At 38.4% G+C, this 18,992-nt stretch overlaps 1 protein-coding gene across 1 annotated transcript; it reads left to right on the forward strand.

Moving 5' to 3' along the window:
- Nucleotides 1-2,814: 2,814 nt before the first annotated feature.
- Nucleotides 2,815-11,211, forward strand: FGFR1OP2 (FGFR1 oncogene partner 2). Its single transcript, XM_082001925.1, has 5 exons — nt 2,815-3,363; nt 4,537-4,654; nt 6,067-6,209; nt 9,982-10,095; nt 10,871-11,211. The coding sequence occupies exons 1-5, from the start codon at nt 3,229-3,231 to the stop codon at nt 11,006-11,008; spliced, it is 648 nt and encodes a 215-aa protein (XP_081858051.1). The 5' UTR covers nt 2,815-3,228; the 3' UTR covers nt 11,009-11,211.
- The last annotated feature ends 7,781 nt before the right edge of the window (nt 11,212-18,992 follow it).

Below are 18,992 nucleotides of genomic sequence, written 5' to 3' on the forward strand. Positions count from 1 at the left end.
CTCATGGGCGTTCGCACCCAGCCTAAAAACTCTCAGAAACTGCGGCGTGGTTCAGCCTGTTCAGCAGTTCACACTGGTCACTGTGGAGAGGGAAAAAAAAACCCGAAGCGTTAAGCTATTGGGGAAAGGCAGCTTTCGGTAAGGATATAAAAGAGAGAAGAGGCGGAAAACTAGAGGAAGGCTATAGTTGTGCAAAAATCTTTCTTCTTTGCTGTTGTCTTGTTTTGTTTTATTTTTAAGGGCAGACGAATTTGATAATGAAAGCAATTAGTAAATAGCAGGAAGTGACGGGAAATGAATATGTAGTAGCAGTATTGCTATGTTGCTGGAGTTGTTGCTCTTGCTGCCTGTTCACCCTGTTGGGCAGATTGCAGACTAACAAATACATTTGCCACTGGGCATCTCTTGTAGGGTAGAGTTCAGGAATCATGAAGTTTACCTACTATAGTCCTCATGCTCATTGAAAAAATTAATATACCATAAGGATTTATTTAAATTAATTCTATTTTATTAATTGGTTGGGGTTTTTTTCACTCAAATGTCCAGGTTAACTCACAGATTTAGATATATTTTAGGATAAGACAAAAGTTTTGTTTTTCATAGGCAGCCAGATGAACAACTAGAGAGAATTTTAAATTCCAAGGATTAGGGCCAGTGTCTTGCCCAAAGGAATCCTAGTCAAGATTTGGAGCCACGATGAATTATCGTGATACAAATAATGATTCTCCTTTTTGAGGTGCAAATCCAGCCTAAAAAGAGGAGATGATGGCCTCTGGCCTGCTGCAGCTGCTGGGCTGTGAGGGTGGATAGTCACTGCTGAATTTGTGTGGCCACATTCCACGCAACGCACACACATGTCTTCCCCAACTCATTCCCTGTGGAAAAGAATGCCAGTGGCTTTGCTACAAGCGACTTTCTTTTTTTCTGGTGTGGTTGGGTTGGGTCAAAATGAGAAAGTGCATGGGAAGATGAATACGTACTGTGTTAAAAAAATTACATTGATGCATACAAATTATCAGAGGTGTTAACTGCATTGTAGTCTGAATGCCAAATGTATTCCAAGCTCATGGAGAGGCCTGAGAGGCTTTGTTTATACTGGCTAGAGAATTCACAACCCATGAATTGAGTTAAAGACTGCTCTTCAAATTCTCCTTAAATATGGATCTAATTAAATCAATTTCTGTAACAGTTTAGCCAGCTAGTGTGGAAGATCATCTTTTGTCTGTGATTTTTATTTTGTAGTCCAGTAAGAACGTGAGACCAGAGTTGGAAGGAGAAATGAGGACCAGGAAAAGCTGATCCTTAAAAACAATGCAGTATAATTCCTTTCTACATAACTTTAAAAAGAGCTCAAACTGCTAAACCAGAGTGAATAAATTAACTGACAAACCAGTCTTCTGGAGAACTTGACTTGATACATGCAATACGTATATACATAATATGGAAGTTAAAATGAAAACTCTAGTTGATAAAGAGGAGGGAATTAACATTAGGAATGTCTATAGGAGGCTTGTACCTGCCAAAACAACAATGCTTTCTATAACACATGAATCACAGAAAACACAGGTTAAAACAGTTGTGCTCTGCACATACACAGAACTCACTTTCTGAAGCTCCTTTATCAGTAAACAAGGCTCAACCTTTCTGTGGTGGTAGGGTACCTAAAAGACCCTTCAACATAGAAAAAGTAAACTAAATGCTGTTATATTACATGTGTTCTGCAGAGCAGAGGGAGCAGCTAATGAAATTACCAAATTTTAAAACGTAGACCTTGCAGGATTCTCTTGAGGTACATGAGAGCTCTTCAGAGGGAACGTTCTAAACTGCTGCTGTCTTGCTTAGTTTTCCCCCACCTTAGTGCACAAGGTCAGGATATCCCTGCTATGTTTGTGAGTCTTTTGAGGGGAATGGTGGAACTTCTGGTGTTTGAAATATCCTTATTTCTGCTACTCACCTGGGACAGCAGGGAAAGGTCAGTTGGGGAAAATGTGAGGATTTCTTTAAGCTTGGCTTAAAGATCCCAGGCTATGATTTGTCAAGGTGCCTAAGATAGCTAGAAAAATCTACTTGGAGCAAGTAGTTCAGGAAGGGCTCACTGACTTTTTATGCTTATAAAAATTTCTCCTTTAGCAAACAACCTGGCTAAGAAATGGATTTAGTTGATATTTCAGTACCCTAAAAAGTTTCCTGAAACAAATATCAAGTCTTATATTAATAAGGCTTATAACTCTAATAGGCCTCTGTAGTTGCTGTCTCATTGCTGAAGAACTGTTCAAGGTGTTCAAGTTCCTTTTTGGCAGAAAAAGTGCAAGGTTTCTTAAAAGAAAATAAAAATCTAGGCTGAAAATCTCAGTCTTGAAACTTAATCTATTAAGAATGAGTATGAAAAAATTCAATGTAAAGGCCAGTGTTTTGGAAATGCTGGTATGTACAAGCATTTTGCAAGTTCAGCAGTTCTAGCAATAGGTAATTTCTGCTAACAACTATGGCAATTAAAAGGCTGGTATTTTAACTATGCAGTTGGTTCTTAGCTAAGTTGCTGTCTTCTTTATCATGTTGAAAATTTTACAGTTTCATTCCATATAGTGATGTTTGCGTTCATTTATAGACATGAAGGAAAACACAAGCCTTTAGTTTTCTGAATTTTCCCCGGGTTATTTTCTCTACTCTGTCAGTTTGAGCTGTTTCTTCTCTGCTCATTTAATTCATTAAAATCTTCCAGCCCACTGTAGTCCTTTGGCATTCACTTTTGTGCTGGATTTATACTTCTCAAATATCTTGAAGTATATTTGACTGGTAGGAGGGCACATTTAAAAAAAAAAGGTCGTATTGAAAAATGAAATAATTAATGTTTCTTTTTTCCTCTGCTACTTACAGAAGGACATGCACTGCTCAGTTTCCATATGTTCAACAGTCCTCTTTTTGCACTGAATATATTGATACTCTCCTCACAACACAAAGTTTACTTTCATTTCCTTGCTCTGATATATGGTCTCAACAGGAAATAAAAAGGAGGAAAAGGAAAGGCAGACTTTAGGGTATTCTGAAGATATATAAATTTTCCCCACTCCTAAAAGACAACAAAATGTCTGGATGTTTCTGAGGGAAAGGTTTTATTCAGCTATTTCAAACTAAACAAAAAAAAAATACATCTATCACATAGATAGCACTTCTCCCTATAGCAAACAGGTGGTCTTGTGAGAATAACGTATTTTCTAATCTTTAGAAATGAGTTGCACAATTGAAAAAGCCTTAGCAGATGCGAAAGCACTGGTGGAACGGCTAAGGGAACATGACAACGCAGCAGAAGCTCTTATTGAACAGACTACAGCTCTTAACAAGCGGGTTGAAGCAATGAAACAGGTTTGATTTTCAACTTTGTTTACTCCATTAAAAGAACAACTTGGAAACACATAATTTAAAATAATTTTTGTGTGCTACTGTACAGTGTAGAATCAGTATGCTATTTGGTTAATCCTTTAATACCATACTAAGTATTTTCATTATAGGTGTGACTATTATCTAAAAATAGGTGGTTTGTATATTTAGTTTGATCCTGTGAAGTTGTCTCTTACTCTAGCTTAAATATTGAAAACTAGCATTTGTTCAAAGAACACTGATAGAAGTGGGGTTGGTATCTTACATACCATTGTATGGTGTCTTGTATTTTGCTCTTCTGTGAAATGCTACTTGTTTTATTAACTTAAATTTGCACATTTAATCATATAGAGGCCCTGTCACGCTTTCTTCTGTTCAGAATACTTTATCTTTTCTCAGTCTCCTTTTGTTTCAAAGCAGCCTCTTAGGCTTAGTTGTGATCATTTCCATTCTGATGTTAAGCTGTTCAAGGAATGTTGTTAGATTGAGCGTGACTTCTACTAGAAAGCTTCTGGAAAAACATAAAAGGTGTCTACTGACTTTCCATATGGGAGTGCATCCTGTCATTTTAGTAGAACACAGGACATGTTAATGGGCCTGTAAAATAACAAAACCCTGCATGTGCTTCATCCCTGTAAAACTAGTCATGCAGAGGCTTCTTAAGTTCAAATCAAGAGTATTAAATTTACCCATTTGTTGAGAGGCAAGATCCATTCATTCAGGTCCATGTGACTTGTACCCATACAGCCTTGTGGTTTAAGGTATTGGGAAGCCACAGTAAATATCTAGAGGTTAACACCTCACGGCTTTTCTTTACCGTATGTATATCAGTTTTAAATTACTTGATGGTGAATTTGACCTGCATTAATTGAAGGTTAAATGATGCCCTCTACACACATCTGAGGTATGAAACTTTTTTAAAAACAAAGGGGATACTTTTGTGTCTCTAAAGGGCAGTACGTCAGCAACACCTTCAGAATTGTTTTTGTTTGGTTGGTATTATTATTTAAAAACAAGCATTATCTTGCTGGTTACAGACTTTGACTGACATTAGAACTGGTCCTTTGTGACTTGCTGAGTAATGCTTGCCTTCGGTTACTCATATGTTGTGGTGGTCTTCTGGGTTTTTTGGTTTTGTTTGTTTTTTTTTATAACTAGTACCAAGAAGAAATTCAAGAGCTCAATGAAGTAGCAAGACATCGTCCTCGGTCTACGTTAGTGATGGGTATCCAACAAGAAAACAGACAGATTAGGGAATTGCAACAGGAAAATAAAGGTAAAATGTGAATATTCTATCCTTTACAAGTTCCAGCCTGCTCCACTGGAATTGGTGAGACTTTCACCATTCATCGAGTCTCAAAAAATTGTTGTAGAAGAAATTTTTTCTTCTAATCTCAATTTGTCAGTTTAACTGATCATAATGCAGTCTAGTAAAGAATCCTAATGGCCAACCACTGGGACTATGATTAACAAAAAGAGTTGTGGAAAATTACTTTTTAGTCCTTATCTAATATTCAGCACAAGTGAGGAGATAAATATAACTTACTTCTGCAATATCTTGTTACACTTTTGCACCTCGAATACTGTGTTCAGTTTTGGGCCCTTCACTACAAGAAGGACATTTTGTTGCTGGAGCATGCCCAAAGAAGGGCAGCAAAGCTGGTGAGGGGTCTGGAGAACGTGTCTTATGAGGAGCGGCTGAGGGAACGGGTTGTTCAATCTGGAGAAGAGGAGGCTGAGGGGAGACCTTAGCACTCTCTACAACTACCTGAAAAGGGGGTTGTGGCAAGGTGGGTGTTGGTCTCTTCTCCCAAGTGACTAGTAACAGAACAAGAGGAAATAGCCTCAAGTTGTGCCAGGAGAGGTTTAGACTAGATGTTAGGAAAAATGTCTTTATTGAGAGAGTGGTCAGGCATTGGCGTGGGCTGCCCAGGGAGGTGGTGGAGTCACCATCACTGGAAGTGTTCAAAAAACATGTAATCGTGGCATTTCAGGACATGGTTTAGTGGGCGTGGTGGTGTCGGGTTGATGGTTGGACTTGATGATCTTAAAGGTCTTTTCCAACCTTAATGATTCTGTGTGGTTCTGTGTAATACAGGTATCTGCTAAAAATAACTAATTTAGGAGCAATCAGGACAAGTTGTAGTTTAAGTGCAGTAGTATAATTGCTTCTGGAATTCTGTACACTGGGAATATACTGTTCCTCCTAGACTGCCTTAGGAATTCTAACAGTTACATTCAGCAAAGCAGTCAATGATCTCGATTTGCATGAATCTTGTCTTATCTCAGGAATTATTTTTCCTTTGACTTAGTGAATTTTGAACACAAAGCATTTTTTAATTCTTATTTTACCAAGCTGCAGATTAAAACAGATCTGTAAACATCTTTCCAGCTTTTGTACACTTATAGTGACTAAAGTTAAGTTCCTCAGCTACACTCAAGATGGCTGATATCAGCTAACAGGACTGAATATGAAGTCATATTAACAAGACCCCTTCTGTTTCTGACTGAATAAGAATTTTTCCAGGGCAGTCACCACAAGACATTTGCAGAGCCTACGTAGATTTTAATGGTGCAAGGAGAGGGGACACTCAATTAAGGGCTTATTTCAGTTTTCTCGAGTACTTTTGCGTTTTGTTTCAATTCTTCTCTGTTAAACTTTAACTGAATTTAAAATTATGTTGGTAGAACTACGCACATCTCTTGAAGAACATCAGTCTGCTTTGGAACTCATAATGAGCAAGTACAGAGAACAGATGTTTAGGTTGCTTATGGCGAGTAAAAAGGATGATCCAAGTATAATAATGAAGTTAAAAGAGCAACATTCCAAGGTAATAACTCCTTTTTTTTTTTTTTTTTTTTTTTTTTTGGCTTTGTTTTTTTAGTTAACACTTAAGTTAGTTTGTAGCGGATCAGTTCAAAGCTTACTTGGTCTCATTTTTTATATCATTGTACTAACAAGTCCTATTTTTTTATAATCCAGTCCATGAAACATGAGCAGGAAACTTGATCCGTCTAGTAAGTCAACCTTACTGCCTTCTGATTTATTTAAGCTTTTATCAAGTAATATTTCATTACTTCATCTACTTAAATTAGTTTTGTTTTGCCTAGGTTTTTTAAGGCAGCTGCCCTGTTATACTTCCAGATGCCCGTAGATCTCAGTAACATTCAAACATTAGGACTGGCTTTAACTTACACTTGTGACTCCAACAAATAATGAGTAAACCTGTGCTTACTGGGGAGAGTAGGAGGAGTCAGTTTTCCAAATTCAATATTCAAATAGATTTTTTTCCCCTAAATACTGTAAACTAAAAATACATTTTTTAAAAGCTCTTTTGAATATTGAATAACTGAGCACACGCTTCTCCCCTCTCCTGCTTCAACCCTTGGTTCTTGTTTCAGTACTGACAAGGATCGCTAAGTAGGATCCGGGGCAGCCTGAGATGCTTGAAGAGTGGTGCAAGTTGCGGGTGTTAGGTGTGCTCCATATTACGGCTTTTGTAAACTAGAAAAGCAAAGGGCCGTCAAACAACGTTTTTGTAAACCATCACGAGGGAGGTACATACGAGTATTGAGCAGCTTTATATAAGGTTAATATATGTTTTTTATAGCATTAATATGTAGTTTAGACTTTTTAAATGTATTTTCAGGAAAATTCATTATTCTAGGTCACTAACAGGTCTAAACAGGAGCTGTCTAATAAAGTATTGTATTACATTTTAAATGAAACGTAATCATCTCAGAGCAGAGCAGTGTAACTGTGTAGACAAACATTAGTTCTAAGTGTTTGATAATCTTTGACCTCAACATACCAAGTCTGCAAAGCAGACTTAGGGTCTGCATACTGGGAAAACAAAGTTTAAGAATTTGATGTTTTCTTATCTCCTCAGAAAATCACGTGTATGTAATTAGTGCCATTGAAATAAGCGGGATGACTTAGGTTGGTGTGAAACAATTTACTGGATTAGAACTATATCTTTAACATAATCTCCTAAAAAATGATAAGTATATACCCTTTTCGAAAGAAGTTACCTTAGCATATAGCATAACATATTTCCAGCCTCAGGAGTACCAAGACAAGAGGGTAAAATTCTGTCTGTGCTGAAATGGACTGTCAAATTTCATTTAGGAACACTTCTGTGTTCAGGTAAAAAAAAAAAAAAATAGAACAATATTATTTAAACAGGAGATTTAGGCTTCAACATTTTGGTTAAATCTGATCCCACAAGAATGCCTGATGAAGAGGATTTATCACCCTTACTGTGACACTTAGAATGTCTGGAATTTCATTATTTATTCTTCTGATGAGCCTTCCATTCAGTAAGACTGAACGATCTTGAAGCAGTGTTTAAATGCCTCTCTCCTGTTAACTAAAAAATCCATCATACCTAAAGAATTAATCTCTCACTGTTACCAGTAATTGCTGTTCTCTCAAGTGCCAACTATTAACTTGAATGCTTATTTACAAGAGATTATTACAAAATCATTGATTTCTGCAGATCAAGAAGCACCTCCTTGAAATAGAAAAACAACTTCTTTTAGCAGTGTTGTATGCAAGAGAAAAGTGAGTGTTGGTAGTAATTACCCTGATCCAAGTGTGCTGTTTGAATTTTCTCAACTGAAACAAGGCCTAAAAATGCATGTGGGGTTTTTTTTTTACTTCGGAGAAAAGAAACAATGCATGCGAATAAAAAGGTGAGAGATACAAAAAGTGTTCGTAGATGTTTGAGGCTATCTTCGTAAAGAAACACTTTCATTGCATTGTTTGATGTTACAGCATCTAAGTTTTACACAGCTGCCTTCCAGAGTAGAACCTTACAGTTTGCATTAGCATCCGATCTAACATTAGTGACCTTGGAACAGGCCCTAAAGCGTATTGATCAAGAGGCCACGTAAGCAGGCAGAACAGGAAGGAGGGAGGACAGCAGTATAGCTAAAAACCACTAACTCCTTCCTGGTCCTTCTCAAGGTTACATCCTTGCCAAATCATTGTTACCACTGATCACAGCTTCCTTTCAAGCTAAATTTAGGTTTCATTGGAAAAATATTTCATGTAATCACCTTCACTGGAAACTGAGAAGAAAATAAAGATTTACAGCAAGTTCTTTCTCTCCTGCTGCCGCTCCATGCTGTGAGTTGGGCATTTAATGAGTAAACAGCTAAGCCATAGCTTTGGCAATTGGAATGGCAGAGAGGAAACGATGGGAAGGCCAGATGTTGATTTTAGTAAAGTATATTTGTTTTCGTCAGGTAAGGTTTATGATTCCAAGTGAAGCAGTTCTTTACGGTAGTTCAATCATTTCTGGTAGTTTAAAGGCAAGATGATCATTTGCTAGATCTATGGACCTCCAGTAAAACTCACAATTTAAACCTGGGATTTAATTTTAGTCTATACTGTTCTTCATTTCAGTCCTGCTGTTCTGCTTATCCCGATATTAGTTAGTAACTATTGTGAATTTTGAGCCAAAGGTCAGGTCGGATGTGAATGGGCTGACATGATAGTAGAGTTGGAATAAAAGACAAGTTGAGGAAAAGACAATGCAAAATAAAAGCTTCTGGAAATACCATTAAAATACTTGGCTTAACTGAACAGCAGTGAATACCAAAGAGGCATAGGCTCTTTGTCTAGACCTGCAGGGGAAAAGTAGTAATGACCTTTTAAGCATTTCCTGCTGCTAGGCTGGCCAGCAAGAAAATAAACCGTCACCTGAACCAGCCAGGTCCAGGTAAGAGATCAATTCTGTGCAGAGTGAAGATTATCTAAAACCTAGCTTCCTTGCAAAGGCTGTTAAGCTTGTGTTAATGGCTCCTATCAGCCCACTCCTGGTAGTGGAACAGGGCAAGAGCAAACCAAACTACTGCTCTTTTTTCCCTCCTTCTTGAACATTTCGGTGAGATGCAGTAGTTAGCTAGTTATAATAGGAAAGTACACTACTAGCATTAATGGACACAAAGAGGTCAGTCAGGACACAAAAGTTTTTCTTATAATTAGCAAGGACAAGGACCTCTGAAGTCCAGATCCCAGATAAGATGGAATTGGAAGCGGATTCAAGTGAAAGTAGCTAAAAAAGAGCAAAGGGCAGATCTGAATTTCCTAATATATGCCATAGTAAGGATGGCCACTTCACCTGGTCTTTTTAAGAGATAAATGCTTACCCATGGACTGGTATTGGCTGTACTGGACTTGAGATCAAGTTTCAAACAAGCAGACTGTGCTGTTCTTAGACGAGTTTAGTCTTTCTGCATATCCAACACATGATACACATCAATTCCTCCAACACAGGAAGGCCTTGTCAGAGCAAGCATATGGCTAACTTGTAGCCATTTGAAAGATGTGGAAATCATGGGAGACACAGACATTTAACTGTATATAAAATGCTAATAAAAAGGATCACTGTGTGGCAAACCAGATTTATTTAAATACACAGGACCACAGTGGCTGCTCATGCTCTAAAGTTATAGAGAACTTGTTTTCTCAAATTTAGGCCTGTGTTTCCATTTTTATTAAGTGGCACAGCGGTCAAAATGCACATTTAATGCTTTGCTTATTCTTAATAATACAGAAAATATATTACTAGAGCTGACATTATGTTTATGTCTCAGGAGCTGCAAGTGCATGTGGACCAAATTACGGAAATGGCAGCAGTAATGAGAAAAGCCATTGAAATTGATGAAAAGCATGGCTGTAAAGACCAGGAACGTATCACTCAGCTTGAGGTAAGTATGGAACCAAAACAGGAGTGGCACAAATAGCAAGGGTGTAAATGTTACCACAATTACTTATATTGAGTTACTGTATCTCTTGTGAGTTACTGTACCAGTTGCTCACACTGCCATTTTGTTACACTTTCCTTGTTAGGGAGACCATAGGTCACTGTAGCTTACTGTCAAGTTTTGCATAGGTGATACTTCATCACCAGAAACCAGTGATTTCTATTTATATACTGGCTTAAACTTTCTCTTTTTTTAAGTCTGTGTAACAAAAAGGCTAGAAAATAATAAAAATTCATCCTAATGAGTAAGACACTAGGATGCAAATAATACCACCTACACCTTTGGCTTTTAAGTATTCTTATTTTTTTAATAATAATTTTGTGCTTGAAGGGGGTCTCAGTTGCTTATCATTGGAGGGTGAACACTATTGCTCTTTAAGTGCTAGCAAAGCGATTCATCATGGAACAGGGTGTATGGAAAGAACAGGAGATTTTTTTTTTAATACAACATTTGAACTTAATTACCCTCTTCTTACTCCTCTTTGTGTTTTGAGCCTTTTTTTTTTTTTTTTGATGCTTTAATGCCCATTCAAGAGAACAAGAGGGTCAGAAACCTGATGTTCTTAGTTTTAAAAGATAACATAGCACTACCTGACTGCAAATCAGTATTTTAATCCTTATATGTATGTTTGGAGTAGAAGGGAGGGGAGCTTATTAGTGGAGTTCTCTTGACTTCTTTCTGGAGTTCTATGAAATGCCTTTTCTTTCTCTGGTTATAGCAAGAAAACAAAGGCTTAAGAGAAATTCTTCAAATAACTAGAGAATCATTCCTGAACCTGAAGAAAGAAGATGCATCCGAGAGTACGTCTCTGTCAGGATTAGTAACAAGCAGTGATTTGAGCCTGAGGAAAAGCTAAGGACTCTGGAAGTCAACAAGCTTCAATTGCACACTTTCCAAACAGAGTATCAGGGGTCACTTGTCAAGCACTTGTTACTGAATAGGGCACCAGCAAGCTAATGCATCTTAAACTCCAGTTTAGTGGCTTTTATACTGTGTAAAATAGATGAAAATCGGTCTTGTACGAAAACCTTAGAGACAGATTAATTGCCATAGGTCTAACTTCAGGAGGAAATGGATTCATGCACTTACTGAATTGGGAATTATTTTTATATGAAGTCATTTTGCAGATAAAAGACAAGATTTCACATAATTTACGTAATTATTGCTCACACAAAGTTTCAGTGCTCCTATTATATAATAAAGGTAAGATGTAAAGTCTGATCTCTGGCTAAAAAGTAGTAACTCGTGAATATGCTTTGTGCATGATCCACATTATGTTTTTTCCTTTTATTAAGTTTTTAATAAATTCTCATTTTGCAACAAGCCTGTTTAATGGAGAGGGTACATAGGCAGCATAAAACTTAAAGGATTTCTGTTATTTAGCCATGGGGTATCCTGTTCAAATATAAGGCAAATTGTTTAAACATAAGTTATGCTTTTGCAGTTGTTCAAAACTTTTTTTTTTAAATTGAACAAGATACTTTAAAATACGTATAACTTAATTGTATTTTCAAAACATTAAAAGAGCTTCTTCCACTTTATTGTTTTCTGGAACACAGGTAGCATAGTATAATTCTGACTTAGCTTTTACTTTTATGAGAGAAAACCAGGCTCAGTTCTTTGTAGGCAAGAAGCCACATTAGTCCCATCTGTTTCTTCTCCAATTGCCTGCCCAAACTTCCTCACTGGGAAGCGGCAATTTGAAAGCACCTGAACAGTGGCAGCGAAGTGCCTAGGGGAAGGAGGGAGAAGCTCTATGGCAAAGTTGGCAGCCTGCAATCAATAGTCTTAATTTTTCTTTCTTAAATACTAGTCATCAAGAAGGTTTTTAGGTAAGTTTCAGGTATGTTTGCCCTAGGAAAAGTTTCAATATGCTATGCTGACAAATAGACTGCTGGCTTTTAATCCTGAAATACTTGCAGAAGTGAAAAGGAATTGGCTTTTCTAGATCAAAGTACAACTTATGTGGTATGCAGATACGATAGAAGTGCAGCACAAGGCAGGCTTGTAGTAAGGAGGTGCCAAAATAATTCATATTTGGCGTTTGTCAGACTACCTTGAGTCAAGGTAGCAAGAACATTCCTAGTACTGATGCGTATCATCGCATTTTGTCCAGGATGTTAATACATTCCTTACTTGGAATGCATACTCAAAGCAGCAGAGTAAAAGCTGTCAGCCACAGAAAACTGTAGATCTACAAATGCCAGCCACAGTTTTTTGGCTGCTAACTCATCTGGCAAAATGAGTTGAACTGTTCTGAAATCAACTATTAAGTAATCAAATTTGATTTTAAATTACAACACAGAAAGACTTAAGCATTAAGCACTTGTAAGTGTGGCAGTTTTAACTACAACTTCCTTCGACTCAGTACAGCTTCCCTGGGCTCAAGGTGAATGCACCATAGGTCTAAGGGTGAACTTCCCATTCCCCATGAACCAATTTATAGGGAGCTCAAGATTTTTGTTCTGTTGCTGTCCTCCTTCCTGTAGTGGTTTTAAGAGAAACAAGGGACATAGTGGGAAAGAGGAGTGTTTAGCAGAGACAATAAATGCTACTTTTCAATTAACTAATACATATACCAGGAAACACAGGTGAAGAGCTCAGAAAGGGCAGATAAAATCAAGCTCTCCACATTTTCACAGCAATTTTTATAAATGGAGAAACTGTGCTACTTCTCTTTCCAGAGCATCTTGGCTTGTTTCTAGGCTTAAGAATATATTGAAGACGTTCACGTGCATGGAAAAAAAACCAAAACCAAACTTTCAACCATTTCCAAACCTGCTAAAAGCTGGGGGGAGGTTTTTTGGGAACATTTTAGCTCAAGCACGCAATCTACTTGTGTGCTATTATTATTATCTTTAGAACTTTGCCAATGCTTCTATAATTTTGATTTTTGCATTTCTACTGTAGCTTGCAAGCTGGTGACTTGTCAGAAGCAACATCTTTTCTTAATGGAGTGTGTTTTGTTGTTGCAAACTTACGAGAAATGTTGGGTCTGTTGATTAAGTTATTCTTTTTAGAAGTGTCTTTTGAGCCGTTGACTGGTATCAGAGGCATTTATATCCATTTAATGCTGAATGCAGCTTCATGGCTGAGTTTCTGGTTTGTCTTTCAAATACAGTCTCTGGAGTTGTACAGCAGAGAAGAGTGGTTAGTCTGTGGCAGTTCAAGGTTGCTCTATTATGAAATAATGCTTGATTAGTGTTTATTTTTGTAAATTAAAAAAAATGTGACTTAATTTATCTCCTCCTAGTCTTCACGTTTGATATGTCTCCCCTGTCACTCCCCTGACCTGATCACTTTAGGATTTTAAAGAACCTTCACAGTGTGTGGGGTGACTATTTTTCATTGCATACCTGTTATTTTTGTAATGCAGATGGCTTGAAAAGAATTTATGGTTAGAATTGTGTACTGTACAGTAAACTTATTTTATCAATAAAGTTGATTGAAAACATTGATGTCTTCATGATTAAAGGTACTTAACCTTGTTAGTAACATGTAAGAATAAAAAAAAAAGACATCATTTCACCCTTTATTCAGCTTATTTTTAAAATTTAAGGCAGGCAGGCCAAGTTCTAGTGCTTTTTTTTTTTCTCCTTTTGCTATGTAAAATCTTCATTTTCTCTTGGAAAACTAATACTCATTACTCATCTTTCAAATGAACTGCTGGAACTGTTTACTAAATAGGAGCAGTAAGGAGAAACAAAAAGCAGGACCCTGGGCTTTGATTTTTTTCTGATCAAAACATTTTTTGGTACAGAGAGGATGTGACAGTTGTGGTTTTCTCCTTGAAAATAAAAAAAAATAGCACTTTGACTTGGTGCGAGGTCTGGGTCATTTCTCTGACATGTAAGTGAGAAGGTCAGTGGATTAGTGTCATATGCTGACAATGTAACCTTTTCCTCTGCTTCCTCCTGATTTCTCAGAACAGAAACTTTTTTCAGTATCTTAAGTTCTGTATTTAAAGACAGGTAATAAAGCTAAGTCATAAACAGGTGTAGCAGCTATTCAACTGAGGTGAAACTGAAGAGCAGCTTGAAACTAAAGTAGGCTGCTTTGTATAACTAAAAGCTTAAAATAACTTTAGCTTTTTAAACACATTGGATTAGAAGATTATGTTAAAATACAGCGGTAATGGCACTGTTTTCATGCAGAATTACATCTCTGTAGATGACCAAAATAAGATTTACATTGGCTTAGGAAGTTTTCAGTTTTAGTTAGTAAACATAAAGCTTTAAAATAATTTCTGCCAATTAAAAAAGAATTTCTAAATCTCCTATTTGAGTGTAAGACACACACTTGTTCTTTCTGTGGCTGACAGGTGGTTAAATTGGCTAACCAGTCACAGTAGGACAGCTTGCATACAGCGCCAGTGGGAAGGCAACACAGGAGAGCAGAAGAAATCCTAAACTGGAAGTGAAAGAACATGGTAGAGGAGTAAGCTTTAACACTGGACAACTTCATCAGCCTTCTCAACATCATATGTTGGTCACGCTTAAATTCTGGAAGAAGCATCAAGCTATACACTGCCACCAGAGACAAAAAAAAAAAAGGAGAAAAAGCAAAACGATGGAGTGGGAACACTATTCAGATGTAGGTGTCCAAAAGCTGCCAGCTGTCTGCACAGCTGTCACAGCAGGCACTGTCTCAGAGGGATTCCATTTAACTTTGTGCAACCAAAACTGTCTCATCGTTGTCCTAGAAAAATCTGTACGCTCTCCCACACAGATCCCCAACCCAGCCCTGAACAACTGCCTGCTGTTATTTAGAGAGCAGAAAAGTAGATTCTCTGTAATGTCAGAGGACAACTTGCTAAACTTGCCCTTCCAGAACACTGAGGTGTTTTTGCACATGTTCCAGGCCAGAGTAAGAGAGATACAGAAGGGACCAAAGAAATCCTTTAAGCCTCACTTATTTCTTTTGCTATTGCAAAGAAAAGCAAAGCTTGGATAATGGTAATTTGGCACTTGTTAGGGAAGCAGGAAGGAAGATGTCATGGATTAGCAATAGCTACAAGATCTGCAACACTGAAGAATGATTTTGGGGGATTCTTAACCTAGCCTGCTGCCCAGATGCTATAAGCCAAAACATATCCCTTGCACTTCACGGTTAGGAGCAGGAGCATGCTAACCTAGTCCTCTAAACATTAAAGAGCAATTAAAGAAAGAGTTTTAAAAAAAAAATACATTTGAGCCTACTTAAGGAGACCTGACAGAGGAAGAGAACGTTTTCTTTATGACCAGAGCTCACCAGGAGCTTGCCCAAGAGCAGCAGTGAAGAGCAGATCTCACATTGGATGTAGGAGAGACCAGAGCAGAGACAAAGGGTCATGTTCTTCCCTCTGCAACACACAGCACTCAAACAAGGAAACTGTAAAAACACCTTCTCTCCTGCCCAAACCCGATGCCACCAGAGGTCACTGCAGTTGGCTGAGCTTCATGACTAGGCCCTGCTAGGAGTTATCAGCAGTTTTACCACTACAACCTACCTGTTCAGCCAAGTTCAGCCCTTAGCCTCTAATTAAAAATAAGAGCACCCTCCTGAAGAGCTACTGATGTCTGTGCCATGTAATAACAGGATTTTGGTCCTCGAGCAGTTTTAAACTAAATATTGCTTTACCCTCTGTTTCAGTATCCAGTTGCTTGGGAGTTTCATACAGCTTTGGCAATGCACAGGTGCCTCAGACACAAGAACACAAAACCGCTTGAAAGCAAGTCAGCGAACGAGCTGGGGCATGTTAAAGTCTCTCTGACAGCAGTACCAGAAAGATGTCAGCCAGTTAGTGTATTTCACAGGACTGAGTTTTTGTTTCACATTGGCACTCCACAAAGTTTGCATTCTGCTCAGGTTTCCCAAAGCTAGGCTTGCAGCCACAAATGGCAATAGTGTTAAGCAAAGACAACATTTTCTCCAAAGCCTCTATCACAGGTTTTATGTAATACCTAGCAGCTGGGTCCCCCAAATGGTTCTGAGTGCTTTAAAATCTGATGTATGCAACACTTCTACCAACCAGTTGAAAAGATCCAAGAACAGGGACTAACCCTTTTGCTTCCAACCAAGCACTAGCAGCAAGGACAGTTAGACTACACCACAATCTACACCACATTGTTCCTCCCAGTATGGAAAGCCACTTGCATAGGATATGTAACATCAGAGATGATGAAGGAACATTTATTTTGTGGGCCCCTTCTATAATTTCCCATAACCTGCTCCCAAATCAAAACGCAAAGTTTAGGTGAAGGGAGAGTTTGTCTTCCTCCCCTCCGAAGTAGACCTACGGGAAAAGTGGTTTGCTTCTATTTTCATTCATGCTTTCTGAACATTTGGGGAAGCAGGTACACAACCTGCCTTACTCACAGAGCACTGGAGTCAGGCTGGCTTTGTGTTTTTAAGATGAGGAAGGAGACACAAGAACAAAGGAAGATCCTTTCTTTGAAGAGATCAGTGTCCTTGAGTCTACTTGTGCCACAGCTTGTTCAGCTGCTAGAAGTTAGCATGGGTGTGAGAGTGAGGAGAGGAGGAAGACAGTTTCTCCTGCAGATACGAGGCAGGACTGGAACACATGCACACCTAGGAAAGCTCTACAAGCAGCTAAGGCAAATTCCATGATGTGATCATTGCAGCATTATTACAGTGCAGTAAAGACTGCAGAAGACTCAGTGAAAGAAGTGTACTGGAGCCATCATGGCAGAAGAGTTCTCTACAGCGGCAGCATGTAGATCATCATCATACTCCAGAAAGCTTCAGCTTACATGAGGCTTCAAAACAGTTGATTTTACAGGGGAATCACTACCGAGAAGATAGTTTGATAGATTTAGATTCCCCAGGAGCATCACACAGCATTATTTTAACCTAGCACAACTGCAAGGTAGTGCAGCTAAACACAGCAAGGCAGTAAATGCTTCCAATGAGAGAGTCTGCAGTCAGAACAGAGGCATAGCAGAGTAGGATCCAGTTTTCTTTTCGCAATTGCCTCAGGGGGTACACAAAAAAGTCTTGCAAGTTACCCCTTCAACACCTCAGTGGACCAGTTAGTGTATTCCGATTATCATTGCTATTACCCACTATGGCTTACAGAATATGGAATACATTCCCATCTCATCTCTTAGCAGTATTAAAGAGAGACAAAACCTCCAAGTCAGGATCTCAGAAAGTTCAAATCCTTGTTCTGCCATAGACTTCCTACATGATCTTGCAGAATAGTTTCCAGTCAAGAAGTCGATGACAACCACCCCTTTGCTCTCTAGAATCCCATCTGACAAAGCTATAAAATGTCTCTTCAGACCATGCACTTCCTCATTGGTTTCAAACAGAACATAACCACACTCTCTGCCTGCAGGTGTCACTACAACTACAGCAAGTCCTTACAACAGGTCAGCTAAGCTCCCCCTCACCTCCTCCCTTGAGAGGCTAAGGAATTTTTCAAAACATACTATCCCTATCATACCAAAGGTAGAAGCCAAGTTGTAAAAGCATCATTGAATTCAAAGAGACCCCCTTCAGTTCCAGTATTCTTTCGAAAGACATCTTTATTATAAAAGATATAGAAAATTAGCATCAAACTTGTTTCTTCCACAATGTTAATAACAGCAGTGATAAAAAAAACAAGGTAAACATTTAAGAGCATTTGTATACCAAATAAGTGTTTGCTACTTGCCATCAAATACGGCAAAGACATACTCAGTATCAGTGCAGTAAGAGCAGTCAGCAAGCATCAGTCTGCCAGAGGCCAGGGAAAGAGCTCCTCATCTACCCCCTTGTGCCACACAACAGTGCAGTGAAGCAAGACCCAAATTGCAGTATTTCAGCCTTGTTCTGCTGTTTAAGGCAGATGTTCCAGCTCCAAGCAGTCATGGGATTTGTCTTTCTAACCATCACGATAAGCTCAGTCACCTCAGATATTATGTCATTAAGCTTTTACTCCTTAAAGGAAAAATGGCCAGTAAGTATTGTCATTTTAAAGTCATTAATTCCTTTCTATTGCCAGAATTAGCTTCCAACTGAGTTCCCAGATAAAGTTCTTTTGCCAGTCTCCTATACAGAGAATTGTTCCTTGCATACTTACTACCAAGAATTTAAAGTAGTTTCCACCACTAGGGTATTCACTCATGGTGGTTCCATTCCGGTAACCGAACAGACATTCACTTTCGGACAGGAAGGACTACACACTTTGCTGCCCACACTAAAGGTACAAAGATAGCGAGAAGAATATGGAAGAGCCACCGTAACCTGTATCAAGATACAGGATGCAAGACTTCAACCATCATTTAACGCATGACAGATCACCACATAAACACTGAACACAAAGACCAAGATTGGGCACTGGGGGCAAGGGCAGGTAAAACCAAGGACAGTCTCAGGACTGCTTGTGCATTTATGTGAACCAAAACCACAATGCTCCAGTTTGCATTTTGAAAATGGACGTTTGTTTTGGTTTTAAGGAAGTGAATAAAGCCACCAATTTTTTGACAATTTGCCGATAAATTGCCAGCGATTGCAATCCTCCGCTGAACACAAGAGTGGTCCCTTATCTGTTTTTATACTGCATTCTGCTTTGGGCAGATGCAATCCAAATTGGTAAGGAACACATTCAGTCAACAAGGATCTTGGTCAGTGTTTTACTAACTGGAGGCTGTTTTCACCCCTTAAAGGCAAAATTAAAAGATCTATTGATTAGATAAAAATAGTTAGTGTTTCAACCAATTCCAGGAAGAAAATGCCATTGGCTACAAAGAGCTTATTTAGTTTTTTCTTTTATGACAGCACCATCAAAAAAGGTATTATACCAGAGCAGAAACAAGTCACAGGCTGTTCAGAAAGCAAACAAGGAGGCAAACCTC

Source organism: Phaethon aethereus, assembly GCF_964289735.1.
Source record: "Phaethon aethereus genome assembly, chromosome: 1".
In the NCBI taxonomy this organism is placed as follows: Eukaryota; Metazoa; Chordata; class Aves; order Phaethontiformes; family Phaethontidae; genus Phaethon; species Phaethon aethereus.

Bases quoted from the DNA above. Each gene is read 5' to 3' on its own strand.
- FGFR1OP2 (XM_082001925.1), top strand. From the start codon at position 3,229: ATGAGTTGCACAATTGAAAAAGCCTTAGCAGATGCGAAAGCACTGGTG. The intron at 3,364-4,536 runs GTTTGATTTTCA...TTTTATAACTAG, and splicing joins GGGTTGAAGCAATGAAACAG to TACCAAGAAGAAATTCAAGA. The intron at 10,096-10,870 runs GTAAGTATGGAA...CTCTGGTTATAG, and splicing joins AACGTATCACTCAGCTTGAG to CAAGAAAACAAAGGCTTAAG.